A 22693-nucleotide genomic window follows, 5' to 3' on the forward strand; every position below is an offset into this window, starting at 1 on the left:
GTTGAGTGAGTGGCTCTGTGAGTAGCTACTTACCTGCATAAGTGTGTGACTGGCTGTTTGGGTGAGTGAGTGGGTGTCTGATTTGAGGTATGGCTGAGTGTGATGTGTGAGCGTACCTGCATATGTTAGTGAGAAGGTTTGTATCTGGTTGTAAGGGTTAATGAGTAGGTGTGTGAGTGATTTTATGATTCTGTCAACGAGTATGTGAGTGATTGTGTGGGCATCTGAATACCTATCAACATCACACCAGAGTCAATGCCACTCTATGACCCTATACTCCACTCTATAACACGCTAAGCACCTCCACTCTACCAAACTCCACTCCACACAACTCCACTGTACAACACTACACTCCAGTCTGTCACTGTACAACACTGTAGTCAACTCTGTGCCTTTATACCACACTCTACTCCCCTCCATAACACTCTATGCCACTCCACCATAACTTACTCCACTGTATAACACACTACTTAACTCTACTCCACTACTCAACTCTGCACCTCTCCACTCAACTGCACTGTATGTCACTTGACTCTGCAACCCTCCATTTCACTACACTGTACCACATTTTGTAATACTCTGTCTTACTACATCTTACAACACTGTACTGCACATTATTCCACTTTACTCTACTCCACTCTACTACAGACTTCCACACACTGACACAGCATACCTCTAAACTGTACAACACAACACCCCACTCTATGCTACACCACTACACTGCACTCCATTTCAATGGACTTCACTGTACAACACGCCACTCCACTATATAACACATTTCTCCACTCTACTATGCACCACTCTTCACAACTTCCTCTGCGCCACTCCACCACAATTTACTCAATGCTACTCTATAACACACTACTCCATTCTACTCCAGTGTATGGCACTTCTTCACTGTATGCAACTACACTCTATGCCACTGGACTCTACTACACTCTATACCACTACTCTCTACGGCCACTGTACTGGACACCACCTCAATCTATAACACTGTAGTCTACTGCCTGCCACTCCACTGTACTCCATTCTATGACACTTTCTAAAACTCAACGACTCACCACTCAACTGCATGCCACTCAGTTCTGCGCTGTTTTCAACTCTTCACTCTATGCTGATCCACTCTACGAAACTATCCTCCACTATATATAACTCCACTCTACAAAATTCCACTACACTCTATGCCACTCTACTGCACTATACTTCACCCTATCTCATACACTCCATTTCATTTATTTTATTTCATTTACAACATTTATAGATACTCAATTGTACAGCTCTCTACTCCATTCTAAGCCTGTACACACCACTGTACAACACTCTACTCCTTTATATGACACTTTTCCACACTCTACAACACAGCAGTCCACTATACTCTATGAGATACCACTCCAATTTATGATGCTTTACTCGACTCTGTGCTACACCACTCTACTCTACTCCCCTCCATGCCACTCTACTGTATGGCACACAAATCCGCTGTACTATACTTTACTTCACACTAAATTATGCCACTTCACTCAACTCCAATCCAGTCTCCTCCACTGCATGACACTTAACCTCACTCTACAACACTATATGACAAACCATTCTGAGTCACTTCACTGTACGACACCCTGCTGTACACTGTGTAACTTTACTCTACATTACTCTACTGAACTCTATAGTACTCTATGAGGCTTTGCTTCACTCTATGCTCATCCACTCTACGCCACTGTATGACACTCTAGAACATATTCTTTATTAAAAAATAAAAAACATTTAAATTCAAAGAAAATAACAAATGTTAAGGACACGTTATAGTTGGGAAAACTGTGTTTATTCTTTTTATACAAAGCCATTTTAAACTATACAAAAATAAGAAAATCTAAAGTTATAGTTAGAACTCAAATTTATAAATTATTCACGATCCCCTTCAATTCAATATAAGGCGCACACCTCCGTACACATTTTTTCACCTAACTCACCACACTACATTAACTATAACTCGCAACTGTAACTCACCACTCTACCATCGCAACACTGTGTACAGAGTTGCCCAACTTACACAAAATTGAAGGTGGTATGTAAATGACAAATGTAAACTATAACTATAACTTTAGAAGTTCTAATATATGTATAGTTTAAGTTGGGTTTTTATAGAAAAAATAAATAAAGTTTTCCTAAGTATAACTTATCCTGAACCTTTGTTATTCCTTGAATATATATGTATATATACGTTGAATTATTACTTTTGCAATTTGACGTAATTAAACTGGACATTTTAACGCAGATTAATTGCACTACATTTCTGTTTGCTCAATATTATAAGTGAACATTTGCTTTCACCCAACAATTGACAGCACATTGAAGAAAAGTTGGAATGTATTCACTTATTTTTTTCTTTGTATCGTTGTAAATTGATTTAAAATCTTGTATCTAATCAATCGTTTCAATAAGTGTATCAAGAAAACCAGAGTGCAAAAATGGGTTAAGGACACGTAAAGTAAAAACATCAGCTATAGGCCTCAAAATTCGAAAAGAAGGTTTAGAGTGAGAAATATGTTTCATAAAATTCAGAGTTCACCATTATAAGTCAGCACTACAATAGCTTTCACGGCGAATATCGTTTGTATAGTGATGGCAGTCAGTTACTGGTTTTATGTTATATGTAAGAGTTTGAAGTGGATTCATATTAAAAGCATTCTTTGCATATTTTTAGCACTGCATATTTTTTTCCTTACGAATACAGGCTAGGAACATTTTCAATTAACAATGACTTTTGAGGCAGTGTGCATTTTCATACTGTAGAAAGTGAGATAGGTAGCAAATTAGTTTCAATACACCAGGTTCCTTTTCTTATTTTCAGGTTATTAGTTTTTATCCAGTTGGCAGGTCCTGGGCTCTATGGCATTCAGTTTGCAATTTTAAACCAACTGTACCACTGTACAGAAAGCCCCAAGGTGTTCTGAAGAGATGTTCGCAAGCTCATTCAGTAAAGGTATTTTGTACAGTAGCTGACCTTTCATACCTGTTTAAGTGAAACCTCCTTTTGTTTGAAGATAACATGCTCTCTTGTAAACGATCAGTCGACAACACTCCGTATTACTGATGCTTTTATCGACCGTGAGAGTACAATCTATTCGGCTTTGTTTTGTTTGCAAGTTTTACCTGTGCTTAAATTTAAATTCATTTTTTTAAAAGCAATTTCTGGTTTACCAAAAAAGAATAATAACATGAAAACAATGCCAATATGTCTGTTGTTTTATCACTCTAAATAGTGTTTTAGCCAAAGAGCATAAACCTAGCCAACAGCTGTGCATTGAAGTGTGACACGGGGAGCACTTCCCAAAGGAACAAAGAGGGAAGTCAACAGTTTCTGGGTACTGCCATACATTACAAATTGCCATTATGGCTCAAGGTTGAGTAACATCAACACACTTTGGTATCTCCTCTTGGAGTGCAAGCTCATCTCATCTGGCAAAGAAATCCATGTGAGTAAACAAAATTAAATTAAAAAGAATTCTAGGTTGTATTGTCTCATACATGGTTTACGTGGAAGCCTGCACCACCTCTCTAAAAACACACAAATAATTACCTCATTATAGTTAATAGTGACGTCTCTAGTTACCCCTACTAAAGACGAATTGTGTCATGCTACTCACCTGTAATAGGTGTATTGTGTCAGATCAAGCAGTTTAAGCAACACAAATGTGAATTAGCGTTTTCTTATGGTCTGTGATCTGTGATCAGTAAAAAAGAAAAATGTGTGTTTTTGACATTCAATAGGTTATTACAAATTTTAAGCTATTGTATTTTTTTTTTGCAACAATCTACTGACGTTTTTTGGTTTGTTTAATTTTGCAACAGGCATTCAGAATTCTTTCTTTATATCTGCAACCCTAGTATCTGTTTTATATGGAAGAGCAAGACTGTAAGGGCGCTAAAGGGGATGCAAAATCTAGATTCAGATTTACCAAGGCAAGCAAGGCCACCCTGCGTGGCTTGGTAAATCTGGTTTAAGGCAAGGCAGTGCACGCCACTGCCTTGCGTTCTCTTTGTAGTATTCTGTTTCTAAGTGTGCTACATTCTGAAGCACATTTAGAAAGAGGAAAATGCACCTGATGGCTATTTTTGATCAGAAAGGTGCCCCATGCTGCACAAAAATAATCTGGTGTACAAAGCAGACACACTTGCACCACGGTGTGATGGTACCTTGCATTGGTGCAAGGCAGCACATTCTGCACCAGGGCAGACAGAGAGCAGTAAATATGGAGCATTCCTGCACTCTCCCTTTTACAAAGCTCAATGTAGCACAGGAAGTTGTATTGCTGCATTGTGTGAAAGTATTATACATCTGCCAAATAGGATGTAAGCAGTTTATGGGAAGGATGATGGTGTGGCCATTTACTATAAGGAATAAAATGCCCTCTGCCATATCTTAAAAGGATATTGCAAGTCACTTCAGAGTCTCAGTACTTAAAAAAAAAAATTGAATTCAAACTCATTTTGCTAGATGATCATAGAACTCAGTGACTTGAATTATACTAATAATGTATGGCAAGGGGTACTTTACCATCACTCATATATAATTAATCCAAGTCCTTTATTGTTATGCAGTTGACATTAGCAAACAATGTTTTGCAGAATTAAACAAACATTAATCAATCAAATAGGGTTTTGTTGAGCCCACTACTCACCCGTCAGGGTCTCAAGGCGCTGAGGGGTGGGTGTGAGGAGCTCCGTTGGGGTCATTCGAAAAGCCAGGTCTTGAGGTCTTTCCTGAATTGGTGCAGTGTTGGGCTTCCCTGAAGGTGAAGGGGGAGATCATTCCAGTTTTTGGATGCAAGTTAAAACAAGGACCTTCCACCCGCTCTGGTCTTGTAGAAGCATGGGACGGTGGCTAGGAAGAGGTCGGCTGAGTGGAGGTTTCTCTTGGGGGCATGGATGGAGAGGCAGTTGTTGAGGTATTGAGGTCCGATGCTGTGAAGGGCCTTGTAGGCGTGTGTGAGCAACTTGAAAGTTATTTTTCTTTGATGGAGAGCCAGTGGAGGTCACAAAGGGGTTGGGTGAGGAATTTGTGTCGTGGGATATCAAGGATTAGTCTGACTGAGGCTTTCTGGATGGTCTGGAGTTTGTGGAGGAGTTTTTTGTTGATTCCAGTGAAAAGGGCATTGCTGTAGTCCAGTCTTCTGGTGCCAAGTGCATTAGTGACCGTTAGTCTGGAGTTGGGGGGATCCACTTGAATGTCTTACGAGGAGGGTGAGTGCATTGAACCGGTGATTCATAGTGAGTGATGAGTACATAATGATGCTGAGGTTACGTGCATGGTCCATCAAGGTAGGTGGGTTTCCGATGGTGGGGTGGCCACCAGTTGTCATTCCATTCGGAGGGGGTGGAGCCAAGAATTAGGACTTCTGTTTTCTCCTATTTGAGTTTCAGGTAGCTGTTTTTCATCCAGGTTACAAAGGCTTTCATCCCTTCTTGGAAGTTGTGCCTGGTAATGTCAGGTTCCTTGTTGAGGGAGAGGATGAGCTGGGTGTCATCAGCGTAGGAGACGATGTTGAGCCTGTGGTTTCTGCCGATGGTTGCGAGGAGGGCCAGGTAGACGTTGAAGAGGGTGGGGCTGAGGGAGAATCTTTGGGGTACTCCGCATGTGATCTCTGACGGTTCTGAGAGGAAGGGCCAGAGTCTTATTCTCTGTATTCTGCCTCAGAGGAATCAAACATAGCAGCTTTGTATGATTTCATACAGTCTGATGAATTTCACTTGTTTTTGCTGTCTTGTAATGTGCTTTATCGGTCAAAGTTAACCTTTTTTTTAATCTTATGTTCTAGCAATAAATGTCTAGGAGTGGACCATTAAGATGATGAGATTGAGATCATGGTACTGTCCCCTTTCATTTATATAAACTAATATTAAAAATTATTCAATTACACTTACAAAGAATAGGAGAGGGCCGTGCTTCAGAATATTTTTGTCTGACATGTACATCATGAACTAAATATCGTGTACAAAAATGTTTGCTCATTGGGCCTAGGTTTTCTACTATTTAATCCAATGGGGCAATATTTTTGTAAATGATATTGAAACTCATTCAAGCATCTGCTATTGTTGTAGAGCCATGACTTTTCCTTCTGAGATTCCACAGAGAGATTACAGACATAGTCACAGGACTCACTCATATATCTGTTCCAAACGTCCAAACCCACTGCTGAACAGTGGGTACTTTTCGATTAGGTTGGTGATGGCCTAGAATTAAAATATGGACTCCATCCATTATCTCACTGTTCTCGGGGATGGAGAGAGGTAGGTGTGGTGATATTTAGTAATGGGGAAGGGTGGAGTCAATAGGAACAGAGGCACAAAACCTTGCTTCTGCTCTCCATGTGTTGTTTGAGTCATGTGGTGCAGGAGGGCAGGTGATGGCAGGGCAGAAGGACCAAGGGTGTCATTCATATGCACCTATAGTGTAAATATGCAGAATGGATCTGGAGGGGACATAATCGCATGTCCCATGAATGCTTCTGTACCTGCCACTATCACTGATTGGGTGCTGTTGAGTCTGCACAGGGAGCAAAAAGGAAAGAGATGACCCACAGGATGTTTGCATAGTGCACATTGTACGGGTCAGATCACCAGATCCAGACAGTGGAGAGAGGGAGAAAACGTATAAGAAGGCACACTTAACAAGTGTGAATGAGGTGATAATATTGAGGTGTATAAGACCTTTTACAAGTGCAGTAGGATGTGCTGTGTCAAGGTCTCTCAAATGTGTTCCAGCGGCTGACTCTGGAGCACGGGGCTCTTGGTTTGATCCCCGGCAATGGCGGCAGCTCAGCTCAAGCACCCTGTGACTCTGGAGAATAGCTCACTTAATCTCCCTGACAGCCCTCAGCTCCTTGAGACCCCTAGGGGGAATTTGTGTGTGCTTAATAAATACCAGGTACATAGTTCATGCTAATGACATTGAGTGCTGCTATTCTTGTAATCATTATTGATGAAATATATAAGTCTGCCATGTTGAAAGTAGTGGAGCAGGGCAGGCAGATAGGCATGGGTACAATGCCTCTGTTCTTAGGCATTAGGCATGACAACTTATTTTTAATTGCATGCAAGTAATGAAAAAGCATTTTTGATGGTTATATTTTTTGACCTTATCAACATATACCCTCAATAGTTTTGAAACATATAATGTTTGCCTGAGTTTGTGTTTGTAAATTTGGGTGCTGATTGGCTAAAGGAGTTTCAAAAGATGCATTGTACTTTGGCACACCCATATGTTAAAACACAAGAAATAAATGACACCCTAAATCCCTTCCCAATTATTTTCTACATATAAACGTACAAGGTGCAAAGAATGGCTGTAAGAAAATGAATTATTGATTAAGGTGGATGGTAATTCACCACAAGAAACAAAGTCAGTAACCTGTTGGAGCCAGACAAGGGTTTCAATATTTTAAATTTCAGCTCAACACCTGCTAGCTATTGCACAGAGGAAACATGCTTAACATAAAGAAAATGTGTAAAGCGTTTAAAAGTTCCAAAAAAGGTAAAAAGTCCCAAATACAAAACAATAAAAATTCTACTCCAATTTAAAGGGTAGAGAACAATGTAATAAACAAAATGATATCCATAGAACACAAATCTAAAACAGAGAACTGGAAATATGAGATGTTGAAGATTTATGAGAAAAAGCGGCATGAAAAATTTAAGAGCCACTGTTTGTGGTTGACCAGGACCTAGGGGCAATTTCAGACCAATTGTGTTGATAACTGGTCTGATAAACAAAGCAGATTTAATCTGGTCAAAACATTTACCTTCTAACTTAGAGCATGAGTTAGCTGCTGCCGGAGAGGGTACTCCCATCGTAATGACTACAAAATGAAGGTCCGCCACTTTTGTACTTCTCAGTTGTGTTTTGCTACAGATGATCACAGGGTTCTGCTTAAAGTATTTAGAGACTACAATAGAGGACCATAGTTAAGGTGATTCCAAACCATTCTGCAAACTATTCTCGAGTTGTTAGGGTAGGTCCTTAGGACCCCTCTGACATCGTGGGTATTTTCAATAGCTGTATTCTCTCCCATTCAATATGGTGTCTTCCCTCTATGAATGTACAGACTCACTAAGTTACAAGCAATCAGCAGCTGTAATTTGCAGGTCACCTCTCATGATATTAATCGCTGGCTAGCTGCTAGATTTAAAGTAAAGGTGTCATAAATACATTTTAATGTGTTATATTTAATCTTTTACACTTGTAATGCTGCTTTCAAGATTTGTGTGGCAAATAATTTAGTATGTTTAAGTTCTATATGACCCAATATAACTTTATAACATAGTGCTCAATACTAATTTAACTGATTGAAAGAGGCAGTAAAGCAAATTTCATTAAACTATATAATCGCTTAAAAAGGTGTGAAAATGGCTTTATTTTCTTTTGCTTTGTAACTGTGAACTCACTGGTATTATTTTATGATTTGCAGGTGTTACTTAGAAGATATGCCTTCAAAAGGTGCCTGGCTCAACAAGTCAAATATTATTTTTGCGGGTGGTGATAAGTGGACAGTGGATCCAAGAGTTTCAATTGAAACAGCAAATCAAAGGGAATACAGTCTGCAGATACAAAGGGTGGATGTCTCAGATGATGGACTGTACACCTGCTCGGTACAAACTCAGCACAGCCCAAGATCATTGCAGATCCACTTAGTAGTACAAGGTAAGCATTCAGAATGCAGATCGTCTTCATTGATGGGGCCAATCTATTTGCTCTATGGCTTTTATCTCCTGTACAATTTGGAAGAGCATTACACGTGTTAAACGGGGGAATGTTACAGTGTTTTAGTAGGTTCTCAAGTTCAATTAGTTTTAAACACCTCATAAACTTCCAAGTAATTAATTACGGTGAAGCTACATTGGGGAATAAGATATTTTCCAATACTGCACAAGAAATACAAGGATCAACCAGTATTTTCTCGTTGGACTCAACATTGTGGTTGCATCATATGTATTTCATAGGCAATAAAAGTGTCTGAAAAGATGAACTTGAATATGTCAGGATGCCTTGGGATTTATGATTACTTGTATCTTTTTTTATGAAGGAGGACTTTTTTATATTTTCATGTATACATTCAACGGAAATAAACTTACATTAAATAAAAAGTAAAGAATGAAATATATGTGTTATTATTCTTAACTTAACTAGTAACTTCTTAACATTTACTGTTGTGTTGAACAGAATGTGCCAGTTTAGCAACTGTGGTAGTGTCATACTTTCAAAAATGATTTGGTAATTTATACTGTTCAGATGATGATGAATGTGTTTGTCAATGTTATTTTTGACAAGATCTACAGGAAAAGCATAAAAGCATGATCGATGTGGCATTATGAAAAGGTTACTTTTAGGTTAGTGGAGTGCCGCTGAGCAGTATACAGTTAAAGAAAGCTTTCTAGTTGATGTGGCGTTTTTCATTGCTTAATTCAAATGAACATTGATGACAGTAATCATAATTTCTGCAAGAAACACTACCATTTAGCACCAGTCAGCAAATGAGGACTAATTTCACTAATTCATTTTGTCAGTAATATGCCTCTAATTTTCATTGAATGTTACCATAATTGACCACTTCAGAAAGGCCTGCTACATACATTTCCCAAAGCAATATTCAGAATGCCTATGTTCTCCAGGTCCAGTGTGAGTAGCTCATTGGTTTGTGATTAGCATTCTGCGATTTATTTACATTACGTCGAGCAGAAAGGAATAATATTTTTTTTTAAATTGCTATGTGGTTGCCCCTTCCATTTAAAGATGAAGGAAGTGGAAGTCTAAAGTTCACACTAACTGTGTGAAAATCCTGTATGAAAGCATACTACATGCCCTAGCAAAAGCTCATTTCCAAGTTGTGACATGCATCTATCAAGATTGCCCATTGGTGTGATGTAATGTACAATACAAATATTGTTTCCAAAGTGATATTACTATCTGTTACTAGAAGATGTGTGGCACAATAAATTCAAGCTCTATTCATTCACTCATAGGCCCTATGCAAAGCGTTTGTTGAAATCTTCAATATTACAGGCTATTACCACTAGTATTGCCAACAAAAACCCAGTGGTCATGTGATTCAAGATTAAATACTTTGTGGGCTAAGGAAACTGATACCAAACTGTTCAAAGGTAAACACCGTTGTCAGGAATTATAGTGCCTCACGTGATGGGTAGCCAGCTCCTGTCCCAGTTCAAATGACAGACGAATGAGTGCTGTTGTTAAGAAGGTGATTCTAGTCCTTGCTCTAAGTTTGGTCAAAGTTGTTAAGGCATCAATACAGGATGTTTCAGTTTTATATCTTCTTAAGAAATTTTAGGGTCTCCCCTTACTGGAAAAGTTGTTGCTGGACTAGGTGCTATTCTTTTGCTATCACCCAATTGCTAACATCCTTTTGCTACTCAAGTCTTAACAAGTGTAAAGGCATTTCGATTTCAAAATCATTTGGAGTGCATCGCATTGTTATCATCTTACAATTTGCTTTTAGGTTGAGAGAGGACAGTGATCTGTCCCTTTTACAGGCAAACTTCAATCTGCTGGAGGTTCTGGACAGGAATAAGCAGGCATTATTACCTTATTTTATTTGTGGACAATTTGAAGGCACTAAACCTCATAGAGCTACCGAATCAGTGGGACTCACTGACTCTCTGCCTGGGATCGAATGAGGTGGCATGTGACCTTCCTGATTGATCGAGACACCTTTCTTGTTGTGTATGGATTTAATTCACACTGGCTTAAAGTGAAGTATGGGATTCCCCGTGTCTCATCATTGTCACCAGCACTGTTTGAGATGTACATCTAGCCACTTAATGAGATAATTAGACAGCTCAATCTGCACTTTTACACTAATGCTAGCAATATTTCAATCCCCTAGTTGGGTTGTTATATATTTCCAGACCTCTCATAGCTACAGGCAATATTTGAGATACTTCAGGTATAATAAATACACAGATACATCTGATACCAAAACTGGGTGTACCTCAGAACATACATTGTCTCGCTAGGCCATCCTGTGTCTGTTTTCGGCTTTCTAAGTTGGTGCAATGTTAAAATAATCATATTTAAACTTCTTAGTGTTTATATTGATGCTTCACTGACTGCAACAATTAAAACTAGTTGTTCTGGTGGACTTGTCCTTTTCCTTCACAATGGCATTTAGCTATGATTGCAAAGGCTGTTCTTGGTGCCTATCTAAACTACCACAAAACATTTATGGAAACATTTTTAATGGCCTGTAACATTGGATGAAATGTACCTAGAATTCAGTCAGGTTCCATATTACTCCAACTTTAGGATAGTTGAGATATTCTTGAAAATACTGCCTAGCACACATTGAACAATTTAGATCACAGAAATAATTAATGCTCTACCATGTGTCAAGATTTAGTAGAAGCAGGGCTGCATTATTTCAAGAAAATTGAGGAATGGATAGCCTTCTGAGAAAAGTAAATTACACTTGTATTTTATAACTTCCAGTCCTTCTTTTTGAACTTTTGTTTTATAATCCAGATGCTGTCAGACCTGTAGCACTTTATAAGATTCTGCATTTAAATAGATTAAATTGTAATAAAATTAGCACTGTAAAACATGACTTTGCATTTCTAAACAAGCCAACAAGTCATTCATGTATTCCATGGTAACTGTTGAGGAAAAAGATAAACTACACCAAGAGATGACACTCACTTTCTACTTTTTCAACCAGGATGAGTGTTATTCATTCTTAGTAAATTTTTGCATGAATCCCCAATCCACAATTAACATAACAGATATAAATGTTCAAGCTAAACCTCACCATCAAAGCTATTAGCACACCATGACATTTATTAGACCTAGAGAACCCACGTAGCTCTTGACCTTTTACAGTGCTATCAATGGGGTATGCTGACATTGTGGCACATTTTTGTAGTGAGACATTTAGCTGGCTACACTGCAGCATCTTATTAAACAGAGCTGCAGTTGGCACTGGTGAAATGCCAGTGGGCAGAGTGGAAGGGGGACAATGGTGCGGAAGGGCACCCCCTTTGAAAAATAAAAGTCAATCAACGCAGGGCAAACACCGGCATCAAAAGTGTGTTGTTATTTGCCATCAATGGGTTTCTGCATTTTAGTGAAAGAGTAACACAACAATTGTAGGATCACCAGGATTGGCAGCAATCCCTGAATCTGTCAATAAAGTTTCTAATGGGGTTGTAGGATATAACAGTGATTTTCCTAAAAATCAGGAAGAAAAGTAATCTTGCCGTTCCAATCCTGTTGTTGGAACTCTGAAACCTTTCATAAGGTTGTGTTTCAATATTTACCATTGGTGATTGGTGGAGGGACCGGTAGATTAATGTCTTGTGTATTCCATGTGTATGATTCACCAAGGTTCCCCCCTCCAAACACATTGAGTGCATGTCCATGCAGTGGTCACTACTGTTTCTCTATTTGTTTAACAATTATGAAATTATTGTTGCTTGTTCAATGATGTGACCTTTGCTTTGAATTCTAGGCTGATGGCTTACAATATATGCTCAAATTTGATAACCCATCTGGTCAATAAAACATTGTCTGCACGTCTCTCTGCAAATCTCTCTGACAACGAATCATGAGTGCATCCCAGTTGATCATGATGTTTATGTTTCAGTAAAGGGATACACTGAAGCATAACTTCAAGGACTTTGGCATCTCTTTAGAATTAACACACTTCCACCATGTGCTAATATGCTACAAGTCTTATTTCCATATGTTCCACTGTAGAGAAAAAACTAATTCCCAAAAATTCATCATTATTATTTTAGACACAATTACAAAACGCCTCTAATTGGTTGTCATTAGCATGTAGTTACATAAATTAAAACGGGCTTAGAAGGGCAGAGATACATGTGTTGTGGGACTTCATCCTAGGCAAAGTTCAATTTGCAATGGTTTCAAGATGATGATAGCACTAGATTCAATGACCTTTGTGTCAGATACACAAATACCTTCCTCGAGTATAACTGAGGTGCCTTCAAGCAAATATACACATCCAAAAGTATAACATTACATTTCACAGACAAGTGTATCCACCCATTGACCAGATTTATGAGAATCATGTAAAGAGATACATTATTTGACGACACCTAAATTATGAAATGTCTATTCCTAGGAATAAAACCTCTTCTAGATACCCTCCAGCCTCCATTAAGCCTACTCATGACCTATGATTACAAGGTTGAGTTTTGCAGCCAATTGGTTGTCTGTTACCTAAAGATGTCTATGGAGGTGTATTAATAATTAAATAATTTGGCATACTAAATGCAACCTACTGTCTGCTAGAGAGATCTGCCTGACTAGATCTAATTAATAGCTCCACCCTCAGTAGCTCATAGTAGCTGTGACTTGATTTATTGCTTCTGTGGCCTACTCCGCCTCCTATTAAAATGAGCTTGCTTCCCAAAACTCCTGCATGTCTCTTTCCAAGTGACTATTACAGTGGTCAAGAATACACAAGTTCATCTAGTGTTGCATAAATTAAACTTGTTTATTTTTAGAACCGGCAGTCCATTTGAAAAGTAATGCCATAAAATGTGTGAGCTGTATCAATTGAATAGCGTTCACACCAAGGAATATATCTCCTGGTAAGATGTCAATACTAGAAATTTGTCAAAAAGTGTTTTCACAAATATTTGTGTCCATCAAATGCAAAAACACATCTTATGACAATTTGGATCAGTGGTAAAGTGGAATCCCCAAGTGCCTGACATACTGATGTGTGGTTAGATAAAAAGACAATCTACAGTGCGAGGCACGGTTGCAGCAGCCCTGAAGTGTGACCACAGTCTTACACCCTCAATGCCTCCACCAAAATCCTTCCAGTGGAATGTGGCAAAAATTTATGCCACCTTGTCAGGCAGACATTCTGTGGCCCTCTCAGAAGAATGTGCATGTTTCCCCATGTTATATAATGGGAACATGAATGCCAAGCAATTACTAATTGACAACTTGAATTTGTTATGTTAACTTTCTATTGCTCACGCATTCAATAAGACAGAAGGGGCATTGCCGTGATTTTATCTGATGTTGTTCACATCAAGTGTGATGTCATTAATGGTGTGTGAGCAATGAATAGGGGCTGATATGTCAATCAATCAAAATTACTTAATTTTGACAATCAAGTCCCTTAAACTGCCAAAAACATCAGCAGCACATTGCATAGATTTAAATAAATTGAGGCACAAATTGAAGACAAATAACAGCATCTCAATAATGCGCCTACAGTCAATTCATATAGAGTGGCAGAGTCATAAAAACTAGATGTATGCATGGTTTAAAATGCATCATGCTGATGCTATGTACGTAAACATAAAGCTTGGACCTAAGCTTTTAGCAGATGCTTAGATTTGTCTTAGCGTAAAGTGATATTTTACGTTTATTGCTGTGGAGCAGTTTGCGGCTTCTGCTTCTTGAGGTAAGAATTAAAAACATATCATAATATTCAGTGCAACTTCATGATAGGACAGCAAAATTGGCTCACAACAGTTGATTACTAAGCTTCTTGAGGTAGTAAATTAAAAACATATCCTAATAAGCAGTGCAACTTCATGATATAACAGTAAAATTTGCTCTCAGCAGTTGTTTACTAAAATTCAAAAGCGGAAGATACAAAGAGCTGAGGGGCGGGCATCAAATGTTAAATATTCACTTCAGGTCTGCAAAGAGCTATGAGTTACTGTCAGGGCAGGATATGTAAGGTTCATCAAGGGTCGGCAAAGCCTTATGGTAATCATAACTAAACCCATATGTAAGCTCCCTTCACCTAACGACCTACCCTTCTATTCCCACTGTGGGTCGGATTTTACAGAGAACTGTACAAAGAAAAAAGGTATGCTCAAATGGCTAAAAGTAGAGTGGCGTTGCCAAACCAGCCAGTCTTACACACATTCGTTATTGACCTACTCAAGGGGCTTAAACGTAAAAGTCTTCGATGATTATGCACTCTGGGTGGTCCAGTGGTTTCTGTTATCTCTGAGATTGTAGGTAGCTAGCCAGTAATTGGTCACAAGTTTGATCTAAATGGGGTGGTAATCAACAGGCTGCTATGTGACCGTATTATTTGAGCCTAAGGCTTCAATACTGAGCTGAAACATTAAGGAATTTTGGACAGTGGTTACATTTCTTAGTGTTTTGTTCACTTTGTCCAGAAATTTTATAAGGTTGGTAATGACTTGCGGGTGAGCTTCATTCAAAAGAAATTTGATGGCCCCTGGTATTGACTGTGTACCTTCGTTAAATAAGAGATGTCGGAGGAATCTTCTGCGTTCCTCAAGTAGGGCAGGACATATACAAAGCAAGTGTGCTAATGAATTAAGATGCATTAAAGGGCCTCCCTTGTAATCCTGCCAGTACCCCAGATGTTTTATGTGTTTAATATGACCAGGCGATGGTTGTCTAGATGCCATGCACTGCTTTTTTAGGTTTTTTCTGCCAAAGATCACAATATTTGTTTTTTCATAGTTTGTCATACCAGTTGAGTTACAATGATTGTGTAAGATGTCAAGCAGTCTTTGGAGCCCCACCGGTGTTTGGCTTAAAAGAACTATGTCATCTGCATAAAGGAGCGAGGTGATGTGATGGTTTGCAAATTGTGGTGCATGGCAGATTACTGAGTTTAATGCAGGTACCAGGCCGCACATAAACAGATTGAAAAGAGACGGAGCCAGTACACACCCTTGCTTGATGTCTTGTTCAATGTTTATTTTATCAGAAAGTGCTGTGCTATATTCCAGTTTATCCCTGGATCATGTGTCTGAGTGGAGTAGCTAAATGCCGCGAAGTGGTGGTTCTGGGATTTGCCAGTCTTAGGGGCAGATATGATTGTATTTTCATCAAAGCTGGGGAATCTAAAGGAAATCCTTCACATGGAGTTTTTTTGTAACTGACGTGGAATTAAAAGTATTGGTGAATACCAAAAAGTATTATATTTGCACCCACACATTTATGTAAATTAACGTGAGGAGATATAATACTTTCTTATGAATCTGGCCTTAAGTATTTGTCTTGTTTTGTTGTTAAATCTCACAATGCACTCATTTATTACTGCACTATCAAGATCCCAAGCGAATATGTGTTTTTTGCATTAGTCCCCAATCTATTTTCCTTTGTATTTCCCATTTTTTTTATCTAGGTGTTCATACATATATTTACCAACCTGAGAACAGCTTGCTCTAATTGTCTTGAATTCACACCCAAGCAATATTTCTGATTCATTCTAAGAACAACTATGTTGGAACTTTCGAAGGGAAAATCAAATATGATGTTCAATGAGGATAATATTGTTTTTAATATGTTTACGTCCCACGAATATAAGAAGCACAAGCATTAGAAGCAATGAATTCCAAAGGGTAGCTTCAGTATTCCCAGGGTTTTAGCCGGTACTGTTTAAGCATATTAAGAAATATGAAATCCAAGGTATCTGATGCCAATTTGTTATTAGTTAAAATGGATAGATTGTAATAAAAAATTGACTCCCAATTTTATTTGTATTTGATTGTCTCTGCTAAAGATATGGTAAACAAAACAAAACTTAGCTTCCTGTGATTTAGGATTATTAATGAAGAAAGATGTGTTATATTGTTAAAATGCTTCAGTTACATCTAGCTATTGGTTGCCCATTTCAGGAGTGTACGTTGCAATGAAAACTCTGACTAAAATATTTTTAAGGTTTTGTCAGTCTTGTTACAGCTAGTAGGTTCTTTCTGGTTCTGGTTCTGGTTATGTCTATTGTGCTACTTGTTGTTTATAAAATGTCAATAAATATTTAACATGTTCTGATCATTACCAACAAGATTGTATATGCATATGGTGTTCTTAGCAGCATGTTTCTACATAATTTAGTGGTCAATATAAACAAGATGCCGTATGAATGTTTACGGAGGGGTACTTCTCATACTTGGTAGCCAGAGGCCTGTTTACCTTTCTGATGACTCTAATATTTTATTTATTTATACATTTCTATTGCATTATTCATCAAAACTGCTGTTACCAAAGTTATACAACAGAGGACTGTAATTCATTCCTATTTTCTAACACCTTAATATTATTTTAAATTCCCTTTGAGAAATATGTCCAAACGCAACTTAGCATTCTTCCATAACTGTGGTAATATTGTTATGTGTAAAAATTCATAAACCACATCTATTATTTGATCAGGGCATTAATGTTATATTTTGGTACAGGATTGATAAAGAGAATCCTAGAGAGGCTGTTTAGAACACAACCTGAGGGGTCTCCGGATTTACTCGGTCTTGCAAGCAATTATCTGTCTACATATTGCCAATTCCTTCAGTTTACTTTGTTCACATCTTTCTTCAAGATTAATTTCTTGGATGCTTAAATTTTACATACTTTACCTTTTTTATTTTTCCCAGTATTAGTTCTAGTCCAGTGAGAATGTTGTTGCTGTCATTTAAAAAGTATTGGCCTTGTTTAGAGTTTGGCGTTTGGGGCACTGAGTCAATATGTAAACATATCCTGTCCTCTACATTAGAGCTATGCTTTACTTGTAATACGGTATGGTTATGAGTGAGTATCCCTTCTGCCAAACTCTAAATAAGGCATTACGTTGTACACTAGTTGAACTCACTCAGGCATTAGAGATTCTTTCTCCTAGATACCTTTTTAAAAATCTATTTATAATTCATCCATCAGTAGATTCTAACACACTAGGGAGCAAAGTGTTTTCCTCTACATCACTGATTTTATGACTCTAGTAATATCTCCAAAATATATTATTCAGTAACACAAAATTTCCAAATGCTAAAATAGCAATGTGTCACTATATTTGTCATTCTTTCTACACATACACTTGGATACAATTCTTGATGGTGTATCCTCCAAAAATATAGGCAGCGAATAAAATTCTACATACATTAATGAGTAATGAAATGCAAAGCATATTTGAGGTGCATTGGCAGAACAGTATGTTGAAGAAAATATCTTTTTGCTGGTCATTATTACCCTAAGCTTTCATTACTTCCATCAGTGTTTTCTTCTTTTTTAAATATCAAAGAGCTTAGTAAGAATAGATATTGCAATAAACAACAATTTGGTCAGTTAGTCCAAGCAATAGTTTATCTGTAATTTGCGACAAGGAAAGCAGTCAATGTTAAGTCTACTCTATGTTGAAAACATGGTACCTTACAATCATTATTAGGAAAAGGTACATGTAAAAATTGCATAAATTGATCTACATTATTGTGCCAGGGGAGGATGTATAAATACAATTTGTGTCACTAGATGACTATTAATAGTTACAAAACAAGTATTTTTAGTTCACTGAGATTGAGGAAACCAATCTAAAAACATGGAAAAGTTTGGGTATCGTTTCAAATTTACATAGCTGTAAATGGTACCATGTCAGTGATTTAAAAGCCCTGACTGTACACAATAAAAAATGTAGATTAAAGAAAGCATTGCATGAATGTGGTAAGGCAATAGATTTGTTCCAGTATTTTTTGCAGGTTAATAATATCCATTTATCACATGCTCTGTGTTGTACCTCAAGGTTTTCAAGCAGTTTGCCCATTCTGTGCTTGCTTCATATAACTGATTTTGAGGAATGATTCTTTCTTCACTGTAAATACAGGTAATTCAATATATTTGAACAAAGAAATCTGAACTGTGGGCACAGAAGCTATTTTCTAGATATATGAAAATGAACTGAATTATGTATTTGCAGAGGCTACATCTAGACTTTGAAGATAAATGCTTACTGTAGCAGAATGTGTTCTGGCCAATTTAATGCCCTGGATTTTCTGCTTTTGGACTACTTGCTTTTTTTACTTTTGTTGAGTGAGCCTCACTGCCTATACGTCATTTAAGTTCTGATAAAATATGTGAGTTTAAGCTACCAGCACCCACCTCTTGGGATAAGGTATTTTGCTGCATTGCAGGAATAAAAGGCTCCGGGCTAGTTTCATGTCATCACGTGTACATATGTGTGTGAACATGTATGAATCCTGAGTGTGTGAGACCATCATCTAACTGGAATCTGCACACGCATAGTTTGTCGCAGAAGGGACACTTCAGGAATTCGTTCTAACTTGGTCTAGGCCTTATAATGTGAGTGAGTATTAATAGTGTGACTAATTGCAACTGCAGCGATTACAGAAAATTGTGTGTATTATACACCATGGGCAAACTCTGTGCCAAATTACTATTTCACTATAGTGAGACCTGTGTGACACACTGATCATATGGCAAAAATGAACCAGATATTACTGATTCAAATGTCACTTTTGTCATATTGTGCACATTTTGGCACTTGAGGATTGTTAATATATATATGTGACTCAGTTTCTAATTAGATTCCCAGCCATTGAACCACCTGCTAGGCCATGTTAAGTACTCTGCTGACCAGCTAGAAGCTCAAATTCCTTCTGACACATTAGAGCCATTTGTAAGCACTTGGACTTGTCTCTGGGAAAGGAAACAGATGGGATGGAATATGTATGTGGTAATTACTTCAAACACACGCCAAGAAATACTCAACCAGACAGACACAAAGATGCATAACCAGACCTCCGGAGCCAATTACAGGACGGTCATTGTATTGAAGTTTTGGAAGGGAGGCATCAGGCAGCTATGACAATTAGGGGCAGGGCTTAGTCTCTAGGAGAAGGTTTTTTTCACAGACCACTTCAAGTCACCATCTTGAACGCTATTCAGGGTCGAGAAAGGGATGGAATGTTGTGCCATCCCAGGATTAGACTGAGGTGTCTACATTGTGTAACTTTCCACCTCCACTTCTTTCTGCATAAAACATCCATGAAAGCATCACACAATGTGAACAACATCAATAAACAATTCATACCGTAAGACAAAAGGGTTTGCATTGGTGAATATACTGTATGAAAACAAGATAAAATTATCATAACATATGGCTGCAAAATTTCAGAGAGCATAGGCTTGCATACGTGTCCTACCCAAATATTTTAAAGGGCCCACTACATGAAACACTTTCTTATTAATTAATTAGTTACTAAGAAAAAGGTATTAAAACCAGTCTACATCAATCAGTGTTAAAAGCATATAAAATCTATTTCAGATCTCACCCAGTATCAGTAATACAGAAATTAATGTCTAACTATTAAGAAAAAAATAAAAGATAAAACAAGATATACATAAATTTTTAGGTACTTTTATTCAACAATTTCATCTTGTGTTAAAAATAAAAAGACAAAGCAGCACACATTCCTATGGCACTGTTTGCCTATGCTTAAACAGAACCAGTGCAAGACTGGAGGACAAAACCCTTGGTTCAGGTCCACCATGCCCTCCATCTTATCTGGTCCTAAGATACATAGATCTAGTTCAATTAAAAGAGCGCACAGATGCTATGTATTACACATTCAATACCAATTACTTTTAGTCATATAGATCACACTACCTGGATCCATAGAGAGTTTGTACCCTATTCCCTATTCTAGACAAGTGCTAATGAAATATTCTTCCTGGCATAAAAAAACACCCATAAAAAAGACGACATTCCACAACAAATCTCTAGGGTAGGCAGTGATTGCAAATATTAAATATGCAGGGTAACATTGTGTAAAACAGAGTGGTCTAATTATCGGTAGGATGTAACGTTTCCTAAGTTGTTCTGGGGCATCATGTCAACACAGGGGCTATTGGCCAAATTTGTAGACCAGTCGTTCATTTTTGGGAAACTAATTAGTCGATTAAATATGTCCAGTCTTAGGCGGGTCAAGACAAACCTATGCCTTGCATTTAGTAGCATTTTAAAATAAGGTTGCATGTTAAAAAGTGTTAAAATCAACAGATTTTTTAAACACTAGGTTTAGGAACTTCAGTTATGAATCTAAGGTTTTCCAGGTGTGTCATTCCTTAATTTTTCAAGCAATTTATATAATAATATGTCATGTTTTGGGCGTCTCAAAATATTCGGGATGGGCCATATCACAGAGAAAATGATGGACAAATGTCAACAGCGAGACACACAAATATGAGCTTGATTTGAGACAATCCCCGATTATTGCTCAATTTAGGCCAGATTGTTTACCTAAGTAAAATTGGCTGTGACTTTATTAGATCTGTAAAGAATGGCGCACCCAGTTCGGCATGGCATACATATACTGAAGTACTTTTACGGGTAGCAAGGAGATATCTAAAAAAACTCCTTTCTGCTAGGTGCATGTCTATACATTTTTGTGTCCCCACATACCATGCAAGCTTTGCTAAATTGTAACTTCCTGTTCGCAAGGGCCTTGTTCTATAAACCATCCTTGTCGAATAAGATCTCCAAATATTCTTACTGTTTATTTTTATGTCTCTGCACGTCTTATTATTCCTCCTGCATTTCATAATGAAGGTTTTTGTTTGATTGACGAAGAAGCCAAGTTCCTTCATATATTCAACAAAATTGGAGAGCAAGGACTGAAGGGCCAATGGACTGCGAGCCATAAGAATTGCATAGCCGGCATAGAGGAGGGCCGGGACAGGGTGCATCCTATTTGTGGGAGATGCCGCAAGTACCTCACCCACACTGTTTATGTTTAATGAAAACAGGAAAGGGGCCAGGACGCATCCCTGTCTCACCCCTCTCTCTATCTTGAAATCTTTGGTACTTTCTCCTCTAATGCCGTATCTAATCCTGGCTTTGCATCCCAAATATAAGTCCCTCAGAAAGCTGACATTCGGTTCCTCCAGCCACATATCTTTCATTTTTTACCATAGTTTAGCATGTCTAATGCAGTCAGAGGCCAATGAGAGATATTCGGTGCCTCCACCCCATATATTTCATTTTTTACCATAGTTTAGCGTGTCTAATGCAGTCAAAGGCCAAAGAGAGATCGACAAACGCTAAATAGATGGTCTCCTTTTTGATGTTAGCATATTTCGCAATTAGCATTTTTAAAATGAGACTCCGATCTATTGTCCCAATCCCAGGGCAAAAGCCATATTGTAGGTCTGACATGGTATCATGTCGTTCCGCTCAATCTTGTAATCCATCCAGGATTATATGACCTGCTATTTTAATGAAAGAATTGAGCAGGGTAATTGGCCTATAACATGCTGGATTTAGGCGGTCTCCTTTTTTGTAAATAGGTACGATGATTGATTCAGCCCATGATGACAAAAAACCTGCTGTGCAGCCGGCCCTCAGCACTAAAGTCAGCACGGGCCCCCATAACACAGTGTTATCTTTATATGATTCTACAGGTATTGCATCTGGCCCAGGGGCTTTATGGCTTTTGCTTGCCTGTATTACGTTATTAACTTACTCCGAGGTAAAAGGAACAATGGAGGCAATTTGAGATGGGACTATGTCCCCACTCTAATGCTAGTACTGTGTCAGGCAATGAATAAATACTAGCAAAGTGCTTTATCCATTCTTTATCCATTCTTCCTCCAATATTACCAGCTCAATCCTAGGAACCTCATATGTACTCAGTGATGAGGAGTTAATTACTCACCTAAAGGTTCTGCTGTCATTGCTGATACTTGCTTCCTAAATGGACTCCCAGACCATCTCCCTTAACTGTGATTTTCTCAGCTTCACGGCCTGCTTGTATTCCACTCGACAGCTGCAAACTTCAGTAGTGCTCCTAGGAGATGTATGTAGTGCCACCTTTATGCGTTTATGGACTTAAGTGCATAACGTGTCAAACTACCACTTCTCCTCCTGTT

At 38.1% G+C, this 22693-nt stretch overlaps 1 protein-coding gene across 1 annotated transcript in view; it reads left to right on the top strand.

Moving 5' to 3' along the window:
- NEGR1 (neuronal growth regulator 1) overlaps nt 1-22693 on the top strand; it is a 2102052-nt gene that overhangs the window by 567580 nt on the left and 1511779 nt on the right. The window contains exon 2 of the mRNA XM_085602283.1: nt 8466-8698. Within this exon, the coding sequence (XP_085458409.1) occupies nt 8466-8698 (233 nt within the window). The remainder of the gene's footprint in view (nt 1-8465; nt 8699-22693) is intronic.

The sequence above is a fragment of the Triturus cristatus genome, chromosome 4_2 (genome assembly GCF_964204655.1).
Source record: "Triturus cristatus chromosome 4_2, aTriCri1.1, whole genome shotgun sequence".
In the NCBI taxonomy this organism is placed as follows: domain Eukaryota; kingdom Metazoa; phylum Chordata; class Amphibia; order Caudata; family Salamandridae; genus Triturus; species Triturus cristatus.